The sequence below is a fragment of the Athalia rosae genome, chromosome 3 (assembly GCF_917208135.1).
Source record: "Athalia rosae chromosome 3, iyAthRosa1.1, whole genome shotgun sequence".
NCBI lineage: Eukaryota > Metazoa > Arthropoda > Insecta > Hymenoptera > Athaliidae > Athalia > Athalia rosae.
Window position 1 is genome coordinate 7077601 of NC_064028.1, and position 15545 is coordinate 7093145.

A 15545-nucleotide genomic window follows, 5' to 3' on the forward strand; every position below is an offset into this window, starting at 1 on the left:
GATTTAGAACCATCGTCGGTGTGCGAGTATTTTTTATATTCGGAGAATATACATAATAGCCAATGTGGAATAGATGAAAAGTGAAATGGTATCAGGTTATAAGTAGGTACAGGTAGTTTTCAGGTAATAAAGTATTGAATAAAAAAATTCTTTTATTCACGAAAGGCATGTTGTACAAAGTTATACGTTGCTGATAGACAAAAGTATACCACGCAGTGTTCTGGATGGGATAGGCAATTTTACTATGAAAGCTATATTGAAGTCTAATTGTATTATGTTATTAGTAGGTGCAGGTAATTGATGATGCATGAATTTGGTTTGATTTGAATGTTCATTTTCGGGTTCAACTAATATCATGGGCACAATAGTCGACACTGGACTGTGCAACATTCCTGGATGATACGTCCTCTTCACGATTCTGAGTCTGATCGAAAAAGCTGTTATCAATCACAATGTTGAACCAGAACTTGCAATCACGGTTTGATTGCGTCTATCTTATTACTCTGGCTGAGTCTTATTTCGCATAATCAAAACTCAAAATGGTAGAGGAATCAAATCCAAGGTTTTCGAGGTCTTAAAAAGTCGAAAAATTTATTCAGTCAGTAGTACAGAATTCGGATTTCTACAATTTCAGAAATTATTCATGAAAATTTTACAATTATTTTTGTCAATCATAATCAATGCTGTCATTCTTATTTTTGTGGTATAAGAGATGAATAAACCATCAATGAAAACTTAACGAAGGTGTAATGAATGTGTGGCATCGTTTCGTATGACATTGTGCGTAGCCAGTTTGATTTCCGCGCATTGCTCCCATCTTGTCGTCTTTTGACGCACGCGCCTCGTGACTCAAGCAGACATCCAGCTCTTTGGTATACGTACTGCTACATGCACCTGTCACGGTGACAAGTCGGTGGGTGCTTCAAATCAAAACAAGGTCTACTCTCCTTCATTGGGTAAGAGAATTAACTGAAGTTTCCGAACTTATTATTGCAAAACTCTTAGAATGATCTCTACGATGCATAAATGAGTGATTACAGCTGATGAGAATATAAGAATGCGTGTATATCCGTCTGCACCTATCCTTCTCCCCTAACATCAGCACCTACCCAAATTCCTCCCATTCGAGCGATTATCGATTTCCTTAGTTTTGGCTCGACACTTTCGTAAAGTAACGGAGCATCAATTTCGCAAGTCGTGTCTCATCAAGGAATGTAAACAGTTCCACTAACTCATTATCAGGGCCACAGCTATCACGCCATTTGTATTTTGGTCTACCCATTTGAGGTTAGACTTGTGACTTGTGTTCTTTGGATAAATAATGCATTTTTAATTTTATTTATTTCAGAAATCAAATTGCAGCACCATTCTGACTTTGCAGAGTTTTCAGGAGCAACGGCGGCAAAATGCCTCTCAACACAGGTGAGAATTCAGCCTTTCACTTCCATACAAAGATTTTCCTCTTCAAATTTAAATCCATGTAATACAAACTAATTTCTGTTTCAGATATATCAGCAGCGCTTCTTTTGCTGGAGCAGGTCCAAGAGCGTGTTGAGGAGTGTGATGATCCAAAGCTTCAAATGCATACAAGCCAAGACTTAAAAGCGTTGATTTCTCTCTTGGAGGATCCGGTCTTTCGAAGCATCGTAACTATTCAAGATTCACTAACAGATTTGAACTCTCAGCTCGGTCAGCATCCCTCGATTCTCCCGGGAGATTTTGATATCAATCTCGGAGGTCAGCTGGAGCTTTCGCTTCCCACTGCACCAGCACAATCACTTGGCCCAAACATGTATCAAGATATGTATCAAGACAGCAGCGAACTAGATGACCAAAGAGTTCCAGTTGCTAGACTTGTCCACAGCAGTAGTGAAGACACCAGTGCACAGGTCAGTACTCAGAGTTAGTGAATGTGTTGAAGAGATAAATAAGAAATAGAAGCAAGACTTGAATAGAACTTGTGTTTGCCTCGACAGGTAACGAGTCCGAGTTTGGCATCGGAAGATATAAACATGCCCCCGATAACGACTCCGACTTATGCCAAAGAATTCCAGAAGGTTATCGAGGCTGCTTCTAAAGGGCGTCAGACTTACACAGTTCAGGTAAAGTATCATAGTGTTTTAGTTTTATTTTCGGCCAATGCTAGGGAATCAGGATCGTGATTCGTATTTTTAGTGCAGGTATTAGTTATGAAGGTGGTATTGAATTCTCGTTTTTCTTGTGCTTCAGCTGTACAAACCTGAGGGAACAAGCTTGGGATTCAGCGTCGTAGGGCTTCGCAGTAAAGATAAAGGCGAGCTCGGGATTTTTCTTCAAGAGATTCAACCAAACGGGATCGCAGGCTGGTGAGTTTCAGAACAGAATATCAATATTATAACAATGTAGAAACGACAAATCGCTGTAGTACAATTGCTCATTGAGCGAGACTCCCATACTCGGGAAAATGGGGTGGGCGCAAGGGTGCATGTAGCGAACGCACGTCGCACGGCCGGATGCGTCGATCCCCTCGGGAATCCGTGTGGATGAAACCCAATGAATACATCAATGTTCTCGTCCTGCGGTTCCTGGCTCCGCAGGATCCGAGGGAGATTATAGCATTCGAATATTTTGCTATAGAAAGTCGGAGTCTCTCTGATCTTCGCTTGGAATAAACAACTATTGAACCGTGATTAATTTGACGAACGACCCCCGCAATATGACGCGACGAGTTACTTAATTCGTTATCGATTCTATAACACGACTTGCTATTGGTTTTTTTTCCGCGATTCTGTATCCTTGCGGCAAGTATCACGCGATATTTGTCTTGAACTTTCCGAAGAAATCGATCGTTGTTCGGAAGGTGACGATAGGTTGTTGTACATATTCTAGTCACGCGCAGATAGAAAAATCGGATATTGGAAAAGGAAGGGTGATCCGATTGATTTATGTCTGAAAATATTATATACAATTGACGTACGGTATTTATATCTTGAAATCTTCTATGTCTGATGTTTGATCCAACTCAAATATTACAGATATATTGTGCATATGACCTATTGAAATTAAGCTACGACCAAGACTAAACAAGAAATCCCAATTTTTCTGATCCGAATAGTGAAAAATTGCGATAACTCGATCAATTTTATAAATAGATCAATTTAACTTTCGGTTTTAGATTTCTGAGGTCAAAATACATAAGAATACACCGGAAAAGATTTTTTTTATTTTTTACCCCAAAACCGAAAAAAATCCAAGGGGTACCCCTTTGGATTTTTTCGATTTTTGAGCGAAAAATGAAGTATTTTCAAAATCGATTGTAGGGCACTTTTCTTACGTATTTTGACCTCAGGAACACGAATCCGTCAAGTAAATTGAGCTACGAATTTTTCCCATTGAGATATCTCCATTTTTCTGCTCCGAAAAGCGAAATAATGGCGATAAAGTAAGTATATGAATAATCACCTTATATTTGACAATCAATGAGATCAAAGTAACAGCACTGCTTTGCAATGCGATGCGTGCGCGAAGCGCGTGCCTGCAATGCCAGTTAAAATTACGATTCTGGTTGCTTACAGCGAAAAAGAATTCAGTATACATATGTTTGTGAATTGACGTGTATCATAACATTTACGATGTCCATCTTGTATACGTAATACGTCATACGTGTACTCAAAGATAAATCGATGCCACTTGGGAACGTTGTCCGTACGACTCCATTCAATTTCCAATTCCAAAAGTGTAGATTGACGACGGTCCAGGGTGGGTATACATAATGTGAATACACGACGCGATGAACGATTAAGCCGTTCAATTGAACCCCCAGAAACGTTCGATCACTTCGATAAGCGTCTCAGAATCTGTGTCTGCATCATCTCCAAATCGAACCACACGGGAAAGAGATTACTCGATTTCTTTCACAGTATGCCGACATATCTTCAAATTTCGATACCTCGTCGTTCAATTTTTTTTATCCAATTAAAACTTTTGTTCAAAAGGCAAAATTATTCTAAGAACATTCTTGGTGAAAAAACAAAAAAAAAACAAAAAAAAAACGTAGAAAAGAAAAAGAAAAGTGGAGTAAAGAACGGGACGTCTACCGTTTCAATTTAGAGAGGTACGAACAAATAGCCGTTGTCTAGGTATAGATTGAGAGACGATTGATTTTACGATCTGTTGGAAGAGTTGTTGCATCGCGCCCCAGAAGAATCTGCTTTCTTGCACGGCCCTCGGTATAACGGTGTAGCCGTCAATTCAATTCCTGTCGTATCCAACATTTCCGAAGCTGGCTTACGTCCCAGGAACTAGAGTATTGAAATATTTCTTGAATTACAGAGTTATGGCTAAGCCTGTTTACTTAAAGTTTTAGAGTAATAAATTAACCCTCGACGCTACCGTGCAGCGCGATATTCATCCAATACTATCACCCACTACTTTTTCATTTCTGAACTATCGATCTTCACGTCTTCGCTATAAATCCTACCTCATTCGCTTCTCTTTCCTTCCTTCCTTCCTTCCTTCCTTCTTTCATCCGTTCGTACGGTCATTCTTTCTTCCGTTCACAATTCGCGCTGTCTCAGCTTCTACAGCTTTACAAAAAAGTGTATGAGAAATATATCCGTGGAAATGTATCGGCAAATTGCCGCGATGATAACTCCTCCGACGAACGTCGAAAGGCGAGATAAAGAAGGCGAAGAGAATAAATAAATAAATAAATGAATAAATAAATAACGAGTGGAAGAATTCATTCATTCGTTCAACTAAATTAGCATCTCATTCGCGCGTTTTCTTTCATCCCTCATCCTTTTAATTTCGCTAATTACGCAATGCAGTATACTTGGAGAATTTCCATTTAATTATACCCGTGTGGCTCATCGAGAAATAAAGCTGTCGACAAAATACTCTTATTACTTTTTTTTTCCTTTCTCAATGCCGTCTCATTATCTGATATTTTCGACTTTCGCGAACCCCACGACCTTGACTATCATCTGTGACCTGTAAGTTGTAACCTGTAATACAAGCAGCGAAAGGAGGGTAGCTGGAAACCCGCCGCGATTCAATCTCAGTTTATTCCTGGCTTTACGATTTCGTATTGCTCACAGCCATCGGAAACGCAGATACGTGGCTATAGAATATGTACGGAGGTGTTGGTGTTCCTCCGTATCCATCCACCTACCTTCGATATTTGCATTCACCTACGGAAACACGTGATGAGCAATTTTCACTACGCGCTGTAAGATTTCTTCGCAAGATTCGTACCGACGAAATTCAAACATTTATCTGTCAATCCAATTTCGTCGATTTTTTCCCTCGCTCGATCTTTTTCCCCACATGGGGTCACGACGCAATTTTTCAAAATCACAAAGCGGAAAAGTTTACCCAGTATTATTATTAAGATCCTCGTCAAATTTTTGCTTCGTACTATACCGAAATCTGAAAATCGTGCCGGTATAAAAACCTCGATCTAAATATTCGACTCTAAAAATATACTCTCTCTACCCCTTCGTCAGATAAACATGACTATAAAAGACACGAGTACGCGTTGAAAATTCTGAGTCAACTTGAAACCGTTCGAGCTTGGGATAACGTTTCGCACCTGCTTTATATTTTTTTTTTTTACGTCGTAACTGTGCGATTTTTTTTTTTTTTTTTTCTATTGTAAAGATTGATTAACTCGGCGTACGTAACAATACGTATTCCTTTGTGATGGAGGAAGGGAGATAGTTACGAGATTTCAATGCATTATAATCGAACAGGGCAAAACGAACGCGTTATAGCTACTAAATATACACTCGAAAAACTTTCCTCGTTATCCTACCAATCAATCTAACTTGATTGGCCAACGTTATATGCGCGGTGTGTCCATACCATCCCTGTCGCTGCTGCTGCATCGACATCGTGCAGCTAGAGATGGACATGGGATGGACGCACATCGTACCCACGTGACTTGTGTAATTGATTGATTTACAAACATTTACCATCCCTAAGGCACACAAAACGCTTCGCAGTAGTGTATGGACCACCTACTACAAACGAACGAAATACATCCCCGCGCATAGAGATGGCTCAACGAACGCAATCCTCGATTATTAGACAAGTTTCGCGAGCCTTCTCTCTCGACAACTTTTGATCTGAATCGTTAGCGCAGATGATCGTTGTAGAAAAAATGATCCATTACCGCGATCGCGTCTGTTTGAGGTTTGGAAAAAAAAATCATGGGCATGGTAATTTTTTCCTGAAAAGAGAAAAACAAGAGAATATAAAACGAAAAGGGTTGCACAGCAGCAGGCTTCGGAAGATTTATGAGTAGCTTCTGCTGCAGCGGTCTGGTTTTGAATATCTTGGCAAAGACACATCCGCAGAAAAATTTTTGTCGTATATATAAAAGAAAAATATCCGTACACGGTAGGTATATGTATACATCGTTGATGTAGCGGATATATATTTTAACTTCGCCAACCGTAACTGGTACAGTACGTACGCTGTACGGAGAACAAGAGTTGCAGCAATTTAAAAGAGAGCTTTTTTTCTAGCGCGGTAACCGGGGAGTTCCTCGTGAGAAATCGATTTATACCTGTCTTCTTTCGCTTCTATAACCGTGTCCCGATTCGAAAGAAATTTTTTAACCAAAGAATAGGCGGTCTAAAATAATGCGCGATGTGAAACGTAACTCCGCGCGGTCTTGCAGGAATCGCGGGTGGTTCGTTCCTTCGACAAATGTGTGTGGTCCCAACCCGTACGGGGTTATCTGTAAACCGAGAAATAACATCCAGACGTATTCAACCCTCGACGTCGGGGGTGCTGCTGTTGCTGGATTCGGTGTCATCTGTCGGCAAGTTTCCTGATTGGTTCAATCAATTAGTTTGACGTCAGCATCGCGGCTTCCACCTCGACCTCGTCTCGAGAGACGTGCGGATTCAACCCACGTATACCCATCCCACACACACACACACACGTACGATACATCTCTGTATGAAATAGCAAAACGTCGTATAATCCGAAAATAATCAACGAGAATTATTCAGCCCGGCTTAATCAATTTTCCGAATCAACGCGGTCGCGATATAATGACTCGAGAAATGGAAGAAAAAATGCTTCATTATCGAAAGTATATACTCACATCGCGTGTGGATCGTCGTAAATATTAGTGGGTACCGTTTCTACAGGTATATATCCGCTGTACGAGCTTCACTTTATTTCTTTTTCATTTTTTATTCTTTTATTTTATTTATTATACAGCTTCCGCAGGTTGAGCTGAGCTTATAACACATTTTTGCCGAGGATATTTCGCCTCCCGGATAAAGGGTCGGTAAATTTTTTTTCGGCACTCGTATAATAACGCGAGTCATGTTTCGAGATGTCGTAAAAATTCCTCGTAGGTACGCTACGTACGGCATTTATGGTGGAAACCTGTGTGCGGGCCTAGAATACGGTGTATCATCTACGCCGAGATAGATACTTCTGGAAAATTTACTATCCACCTCCTGTTTTTTTACTCCTCGTACTCAATTGTGTCCTGCATTTCGGCGCGCGTTGTTAATCCTGTACGCGAAATTTTACGTATCGGTAGGTATCTGCTTTACAAATTGTACCTGCAGGACGCGGGAAAATTTTTATTTTTTTTTTTCTCTCGTTCGTACTCAAGACTCGTCCCGATTTGACGATATAAACTTGGGTATATTTCGTCAGCGCTATTGGTGTCACCTCGTTGTCGAAGATTCACGTTCTCCGATAGCCGATCGTGCCAAAGGTTTTCACATTATTCAATATCAGATGCCTGCGCCTTTGAATTTATACACGTGACTGGAATATGTTTGTTCGTCATTTTTTTCCCTTGAGTTACTTTTGGCGAATCTTATGAATCCGAAACCTCGCTCATACTTGATATTCCTTTCTTTTTCATTTTACCCTGTTCCCCCGCCTTTCGTTCCGCTGTGCAACGGCGCGCTACGAGGCGAGAACTGCACAATTGTGTCGATGATTCCGCTGAAATGCAGTTTTTGTATACCAACGGTATGCCAACTTTCGGATTCTATGTTTAGAGCTCGACAGAAGTTCTCGATTTTATACAATATAATTTGCTGTACACCAGAAATTTATACAACGTGAAAACTGCAGCTGCTGCGCAACTGCACTTTTACCACTCGTACATCCAAAATATCCAGACAGTAATTATAGATGATATTTTTCTCAAAGTCGCTCCAACAAATGCTCATTACATAACAACGTTTCGCAATATTCGCGATCTTATTCCGATTATTTTACATTCGTTTTTCTTCTAATTATCGCGTTTATGATCTTCATTGAATTTTTGATAATCCGTTAATTGAGCCGACGTTGCATATTTAACCGGATATCACGTCGTTAAAAATTGGGCTCTGCGCGAGTCGCGAAGATAAAAAAAATATATATACGTCTTGTGGGCAAACGCGTTCTAGATTTGTCGGTAAAATCTCCTCTGGATTTTGTCGGATATCCAACAGAATTTCGAAGAGCTTCTAAAGGTCTGTCAACTCTAATTACCGCCCAACCCGTACCCAGGCCTATAGACCTACCTTTGATCCATCGTTACACGTTACACCTATACTTCAAAGAATTCTCAGCACTTTGGTGACAATCCGGAAGAAAATAAATCACGCGGGGCACCTCTGGAATTCAAACTTTTTGACGGCGTATTTGAAGGGAAAAAAAAAAAAAAAAAAAAAAACTTGATGCATTCGGTGAAAAAATATCGATCAGTACGACATTGACGCTTAATTATTCTTGTTCTTTTTTTCTGTTTTTCATTCACCCCGAAAAACGGTCAGTTTTCGACGCGCAACGCGATGGATTGACAGGAAATGGAAGGGTGATGTGAAAACTGAAAATCGAAGCGGTCGTAACGGTATCGACAATCAACTCGGAACTACCGGTTGGCAATTTTCCAGCTGTCAAGATTCGAGAGGGATTTCGCGTGGCCAGAAAACGCGGGAAATCTGGTGTGCGGTTCTGGTGTGCAATTGAAAGCATCGAAACGGATTAGATATCGTTTATCTCTTCGTCGTGTTGCTGCAGGACGCGTTAACTTCCCGGCAAAATCAAAATTAGTCGCGAATATAGGGTATAGTAGGTATGTACGTACTGCAATATCGGGTCAGGGGAATCTATATCGAGCCGTACGAGGGGGATGACGAGAATTGGTTTAACTTGCAATTCTACAAGCGGGAAAGCGAATCGACGGAGCTTCGGGGTGTGGAGAGCGATTGGAAAAGCCGCAAAATTCGAAAATGGAAAAAAAAAAATGGAGAAGAAAAAAAAAAAAATTGCGAAGATTCCGAGCGAACCCGACAACTAACGGGTGGGGACTTTGAGCCTATCTGACTCTATATACCTACCTGTCGACGAACGGCGTTATACCGTCCTGACGCATGCTCAGTTTAACAAGGAAAGTAGAAACGGATTTCCAACACCGTCGCAGTATCAGTCAGGCCACAGGCAAAGTGGGTTGGCAGTATCGCAAATGCCTTAGATATCAGAAGCCCCCTCGTATATACTTACGCGACGTTATCGTTCCGCAGAAACCGCCAAACGATGTTAAGTCGCGAAAGAGTTTCGGTGCGGTGATGGAATAAAAAAAAATAATAAAAAAACAAAAAAAAAAAACAAAAAAACAGATACACACGTGTATCTCAACCCCTTCCATAACCGTATAAAATAATTATGGAAAAAAATGAAACTGTAATTTAAAAAAAAAATATCACCTGACTTTTTATTTTCTTTTTCCCTCCTCATTTTTTCTTGAAAAAATTTTCGATGCTGAAATCCCAGCGTTAGGTTGAACGGATGTTTGACGAAATGAAATTACAAGGGAAGAGATGCATCGATTTCGATTACCATATTGATTTCTTACTCCATCCTCGTGATATTAAAATCGTCGATTGAATTACCCCGTTGTTCGTTTTCGGAAAACGAACGTACGAAAAATGGCATACGTTTAAAAATAAGAAACTGTTTGCGGTTTCAATTTGTACATCGGTTAACTCTTCGATTCGAAATATCTGTAAATGAATGTTTGAAAAATAGCAGATCGCGATTCAATTTCCAGGTAAACATCGAATGTACATCTCGTTCGGTTGATGCCGCAGGAAGTTGTGTTCTGCCCAAGGCTCTGCCGCTCTAACAAGCCTAGGCTTTGCAATAACGAAAATGTAAGGAATTTTTATCGGTCAGATTTCAATTATCTGCGTTATAATAAATTCGGTGGAACCGGATGAATACTATGGCATGTAGTGGGCCGATACGTAGTGCCGGTGTAATTTTCCCATCGTATGATAAAAAATTGTCAAACCTTCACGATTATTCAAACCAATGGGTTCTGGAAGGACGAAAAATCAAAAGACTTTGCAACGTTCTCATCGACATCTGTAAAATGAAAATTATTCGTTCGAACGGTGAGATTAGCGGTTTCGTCGATTCGGTTAATAACTATTGTTGTTCACAACGTACAAATTTACATATATTCGTATTTCATTAAAAGCGCGCGAACTTTTGTAAATAAAATTAAAAAAGAAAAAAAAAAAAAAATTAATTAAACAAATGATGATAAAAAGAAGTTGACCAGAAAAAATTTTTTGCTAAAGAGCTTAATGTAATAAAAACCAAAAAGGGGAATGATACCAAATCGAGGTTTAATTTGACCACAAATATTATCGTAACGTGTAATAAAAAATTTTGTAAAAATATAATACACATAATTTTCTACATGATATACACGTACAACGTATGTAATATAACGCGAAAACTTCATACGGCGGGGCGAAGACAAGTAAAAGAAATTAGGGTAACTGGAATCATGTGCAATCACTGGACCAATCGCTGCATATCGAAGATTTATTTCGACAATCAAAGACCGCTTTCGAATCAATCGATCAACGGAATTGGTCGACTTCAATAGCCGATGCAGTAGCTGCAGATTAGAAGATCGGTACCTGCACATCAGGAAGGGTAAGTCGAATGAAAAGAGAATCACCACTGAAATTTCCATCTCATGTACACGAGGTGCACAGCAGTCGCAGCTGCGAACGCATTAATATGTCCTTTGGAAATGTGCCTGAAATTCTCTACAGCGATTATCCGACATCTTAAACGAACGTATAATTACATAATTAATATATCGGATTTCACGACCCGTGACGACCAGCTAATCGATCGATGCAACCTGCTGTTGGTGCACGTTACCAACGTGCACAGCACATACTGAGAGCGTAGAATCGAACCAGCCACCGTCATACGCCGGTCATCGTACCAGAATTTACTACAGACCCTGCCGCGGTAGATGGTCGACTGGAGAATAGAAATGACCAAAAAAAAGAAAAAAAAAAAAGAAAAATTAGGCCTCGATTTTCTAAATATAAACCCAACTTTGCGGCATGAGAATTTTATTTATAGAATTGTTTTATCCGAGTGGAAGAAGAACTGATGAGGCATACTTGATAGATCGAAACAGGCGCCCATGTAATACCTATATAACGATAATGGACCAAATCGTCTTATTTATTATCATCTTCTACGGGCTCTATGAAACATGGAATCTATAGCTAATAACCTTACGGGGTATAGCGCAATAAGCTGATTGTGCGTTTTTCATTACAGCTTATAACTTGTACGCACTAACAACTATTATCGTGGTTCCCACATCGATCCGTACCATTCCGATCGTATTATTTTCTTTTTTTTTTTTTCATTTCTCTCATTTGTTCGTCGCGATCCGGACTTTTTAATGAGATTACAAAACCTTCAACCCTTTGATACCGGGGAATGGGACGCATACGCGCTTTTATGAATTCTAAATCAACGGTTACGCCCTTCCATCTGCTCCCACGTCAAATGATAATCATCCGGTCATAATTTTCGGAATGGGAAGGAAAGGTACGAATTACTTGACCTCTCTCATGCCGCGAACGTTATCTATATTTCTTTCTTTCTTTTTCCTTTTTTTTTTTTTTATTTTCTCCTCTCCCCGGGAGTACCAATATCGTCTCATCGGTATACAAGCCCGGTCGAAGTTCCGTCACGTACAGATAGTTGGACTTATTTTTCGGGTTCCCCGTTTCCGGTCGTTGTTCTTTCCCATGGCCCTGGCCCTCGTCCACTTCTAGGTCAACGTCTCCCGCTACTTACGAACGTAACGATTACTCCTATTTATGCACGTATCGTATCCATTGTACGTACGTACGTACGTTGTTATCACAGTTCGAGGATCAGACGACTAATTCTCGTCGATTGTAACGTGGCCCGAGTAAATTTACTTCATGTATATCGCACTTTCTTTTTTTTGGAAAAATCGAGGAAACGTGGATATTTTTTTCCCCCCCCTTATTTCTCTTCTTCTTTTTCTTGTCTCTGGTAGTTCTCGGCAATGGCAAATGCAATTTAACGAATCGCCAAGGCGGAAAGCCGGCGGCCGGTCGGCCTCTCCTCATTATCAACGATTTGGTCGAGACTGTGCGGTTATATGCTTCGGAGCATGAATGACCAGAAGACCGTATTCTCGGTGGATTTTCGACTCGGCGGGGTAAATTTTGCCGAGCACAAAGAGAGACGAGATACTCCGCTTCGCCTCCGGATAATGATCCGTATGCCATTTTACATCCGGTAAAGTTTCGACCCTAGCTTTTATATTCGATGCATTTTTATTTACGCACGTATCCGTATCAATTTTTACGTGAATCGCATGCCACTTTGATTCCAACATGAAATGAAATTTTCGAACACCACGCTACAGCCGCGTACGCGTTTTTAATATAACAAAAGCTGCGCACGTTTCGCTCGCTGCATCCGTAAGGACCACCGATGAAAAAATAGGATATATACATACTCCGCACATTGAATATTATTGCAGAAGATGGTGGTAAAAGCCGCGCGATGTCGAACTACTTGTACGCCCGTTCAACGAGTACGTGGTATTCCGCGCTACCAAGTGATATGCTCGGTATGGAAAAATTCTAACACACGTTCTCATATTGAAGTTGCAACGGTAGTGAGCTGAGAATTGGATGGCAAACGAGATATTAGGAATAGAGCGTGGAATAGGACCTCCGGCGCGAGCGTCTTACTTATTTTGTACCCTGTGGGCTAGTTAGATTTTTTCCGGCTGTTTTGGAAAATTCCGATTCATGTTAGCCGAAAAATCGTCCCCATCACGTGATCATTGAACGAGAGAATATTCGAGACGAAACCGTTCGTTTTCTGGTTCATCGTAAAAAGAACAAAAAAAAAAAAAAACCAGCAATACGATTCAGTTGTTCGCGTACATCATTTTGTCGCACGTAAGTTTTTGATACTCACGAGAATGGATATGAAGATCCTTGTGATTCTTTAACAATGGGGTTGAAAAAGAGGTATCTCCATTGTCCCATTGTAGGATTCTAATGTACAGAATTCAGAAAGTCCTAATCTTTTGGACTGAAGAAATTGAATGGATCTGAAGACGACAGGGATGAAAAATAGAGAGAAAAAAAAAACAAAACAACAAAAAAACCGTCAAGAGAAATCACCGTTCGTTTTTTCACAAATTTGTTCCCCGCGAGTAAACGATCGTTCTTCCAGAAGTTTTTCATCATCGGTTATATTTTTTTTTTTTTTTTTTGGTAGTAAGAGCCGCTTTTACGAATTCGACTTATGCTGATACTTTATACAAATTCGCGCGCCTAGCCTGTGGAAAACCGATTAAATCGTTGTTACATTTATCGACCTTTCAAGTTCACCCTCGGTAATCGGTTAATGTAGCGGATTGAGTGCAGATGGTTGTGTGATTAAAAATGAGGATCGAAGTGCTCTCCAAGGGCTGAGAATAAGTGAAAAAAAAAAAACAAAAAACAAATCTCTGAATCATATATAAATTGATCGCGAGACTCGAGAGAGAATCGTCGAAGTTGGTGGTGATATAAAATTAAGGGTGAACCTACCGCAGCGGCGGGGCGAGCGGTGAACCAAATGATACGCCGTACATAAATGTAATCGAATAGCGAATGACCCCTTGCCAGATTTCATCAGCTTACAGCTCTTCCTCTTCCATCGGTTTTTCATTTTATTTATTTCATTTTTTTTTTTTTTTCGCTGTCTTTGTGTATTTATTACGTAGCTTCCGGTTTCCGCTCTTCTCATCTCTTTCGTTCGCCTCTCTTCCGCTCTCTCTCTCTTTGGTATATACGCATGCTGCCAGGTACTGAAATTCGGCATTAGCCCCTCTCGTCATTAGGCTTATGTCGAGTGTAACCCTCTTCTTTTTCTTAGCCTTATTTTTGCTTCTCGAGTCTCGTAGAGCAGCTCTGGCAGTTTTCTCGTTGTCGTTTCTGAACACAGCGTTGCAGGTGCATACCCATTACTCGCGACCACCCGATTCTGCAGTCTCATTTATACCTTCGCTAATAAATTGCAATTTTTGAAAAAGTTTAAATCTAGTCCGTCTTAACTCTGAATCATTTAATTTCCGATATTTTTGGTGCCCGAAAAAACGACTTTTAAATACTCGCATCTACACGTACCCGATACGAGGGCGAGTTTCGCCAGGGTCTCGGGCGTAACATACGTTGAGTCATTTTTTTTTTTCTGCTCTCCACCCTTTCCGCAAAGTCTTCAGAAAATGTGTTTTCGGTGCAGGTCAGTCGCGTGGTCTCGTAAAAACAGCTTACGGACATGGACTCTCGTCGCGTTCCAAATATAGCACCCTTACCTTCCCGAGAGAGGGATCGATATACACTACACCGAGCCTATCCACCACGCGACCAACGTCCTCGTACAAGCTCCTCTTTTCCTCCCGATGCGAACGCTGTTTATATAAAGCTCCGTTTACACCATTTAAATTGACCCCGCTGAACACGTATAACCTACGCTCCTTGAATACCCGCTAATATTCCCATCAAAAAACCACCCCTCGAGGCACATCCGTCGTCACCTCTTTTTTTTTTTTTATTCCTCTCTTACCGCTTTCGCATCGTACTCCGTTTTGCCCCCTTTTTTTTTGTCATCCGCTTCTTTTATACCGCTACGGTGACCCTAATATAGGTGTGCTCATATATTTTTTGCCCCTTGAGGGGGGGGGGGGGAGGTAATCGCTAATTAGAGATTTAATATATAGTTTCGCTCGACGGAGTGTATCCCAAGATTTAATTTCGCGAAGCGGCGTGAGTTTGAAATCGCCGAAGGTTCGCGCTGATGTAGACTTAAGAGCTTGAGATTTTCTTTGTGAAAATTTTAATCTTCTCTCAGATCGCGGCGATTCCGTTAACCCTTGAATTGACCGAACCGTTCGAAGGTTATACCGTAGCCGCGTCTCTACACGATATTCTCGCGGAATTTCATTAACGGAAATAATTGACTCTTCTAGAGTTTGGAAAAATTTTCGCTCGTCTCAATCACGATATAAATCCCCATCGGCCAGGCCGTCGGGAGCTTATCGAGTCTGAAGCATGAGGAATTCGTATACCTATAATACTTGTTGCTGCTGCTGCTGCCGCTGGTGCTGCAGTCTTTAACATTCGGTCGACGTTGTCCTCGTCGTCGTGTCGCGGGGTAGCGGCAATATGTTT

The 15545-nt window shown here is 40.7% G+C and overlaps 1 protein-coding gene and 1 long non-coding RNA gene across 6 annotated transcripts in view; one reads left to right on the forward strand and one right to left on the reverse strand.

Moving 5' to 3' along the window:
- Positions 1-700: 700 nt before the first annotated feature.
- Positions 701-15545, forward strand: part of LOC105687718 — a 136346-nt gene continuing 121501 nt past the window's right edge. For 3 of the 5 annotated variants that reach the window (XM_025746103.2, XM_048652427.1, XM_048652428.1), the window contains exons 1-5: positions 720-956; positions 1349-1422; positions 1507-1889; positions 1977-2102; positions 2230-2345. In XM_025746103.2, coding sequence (XP_025601888.2) covers positions 1407-1422; positions 1507-1889; positions 1977-2102; positions 2230-2345 — 641 coding nt within the window. In that variant the 5' untranslated portion in view covers positions 720-956; positions 1349-1406. Of the gene's footprint in view, positions 957-1348; positions 1423-1506; positions 1890-1976; positions 2103-2229; positions 2346-15545 lie in introns of all 5 variants that reach the window. The other 2 variants (XM_048652429.1, XM_025746104.2) reach the window with 2 other exon arrangements.
- Positions 4063-7251, reverse strand: LOC125500263. The gene is made up of 3 exons (XR_007277529.1): positions 7097-7251; positions 4460-4565; positions 4063-4280 (listed from the first exon to the last, which is right to left on the reverse strand). It is a non-coding gene; the product is annotated as an uncharacterized LOC125500263 (long non-coding RNA).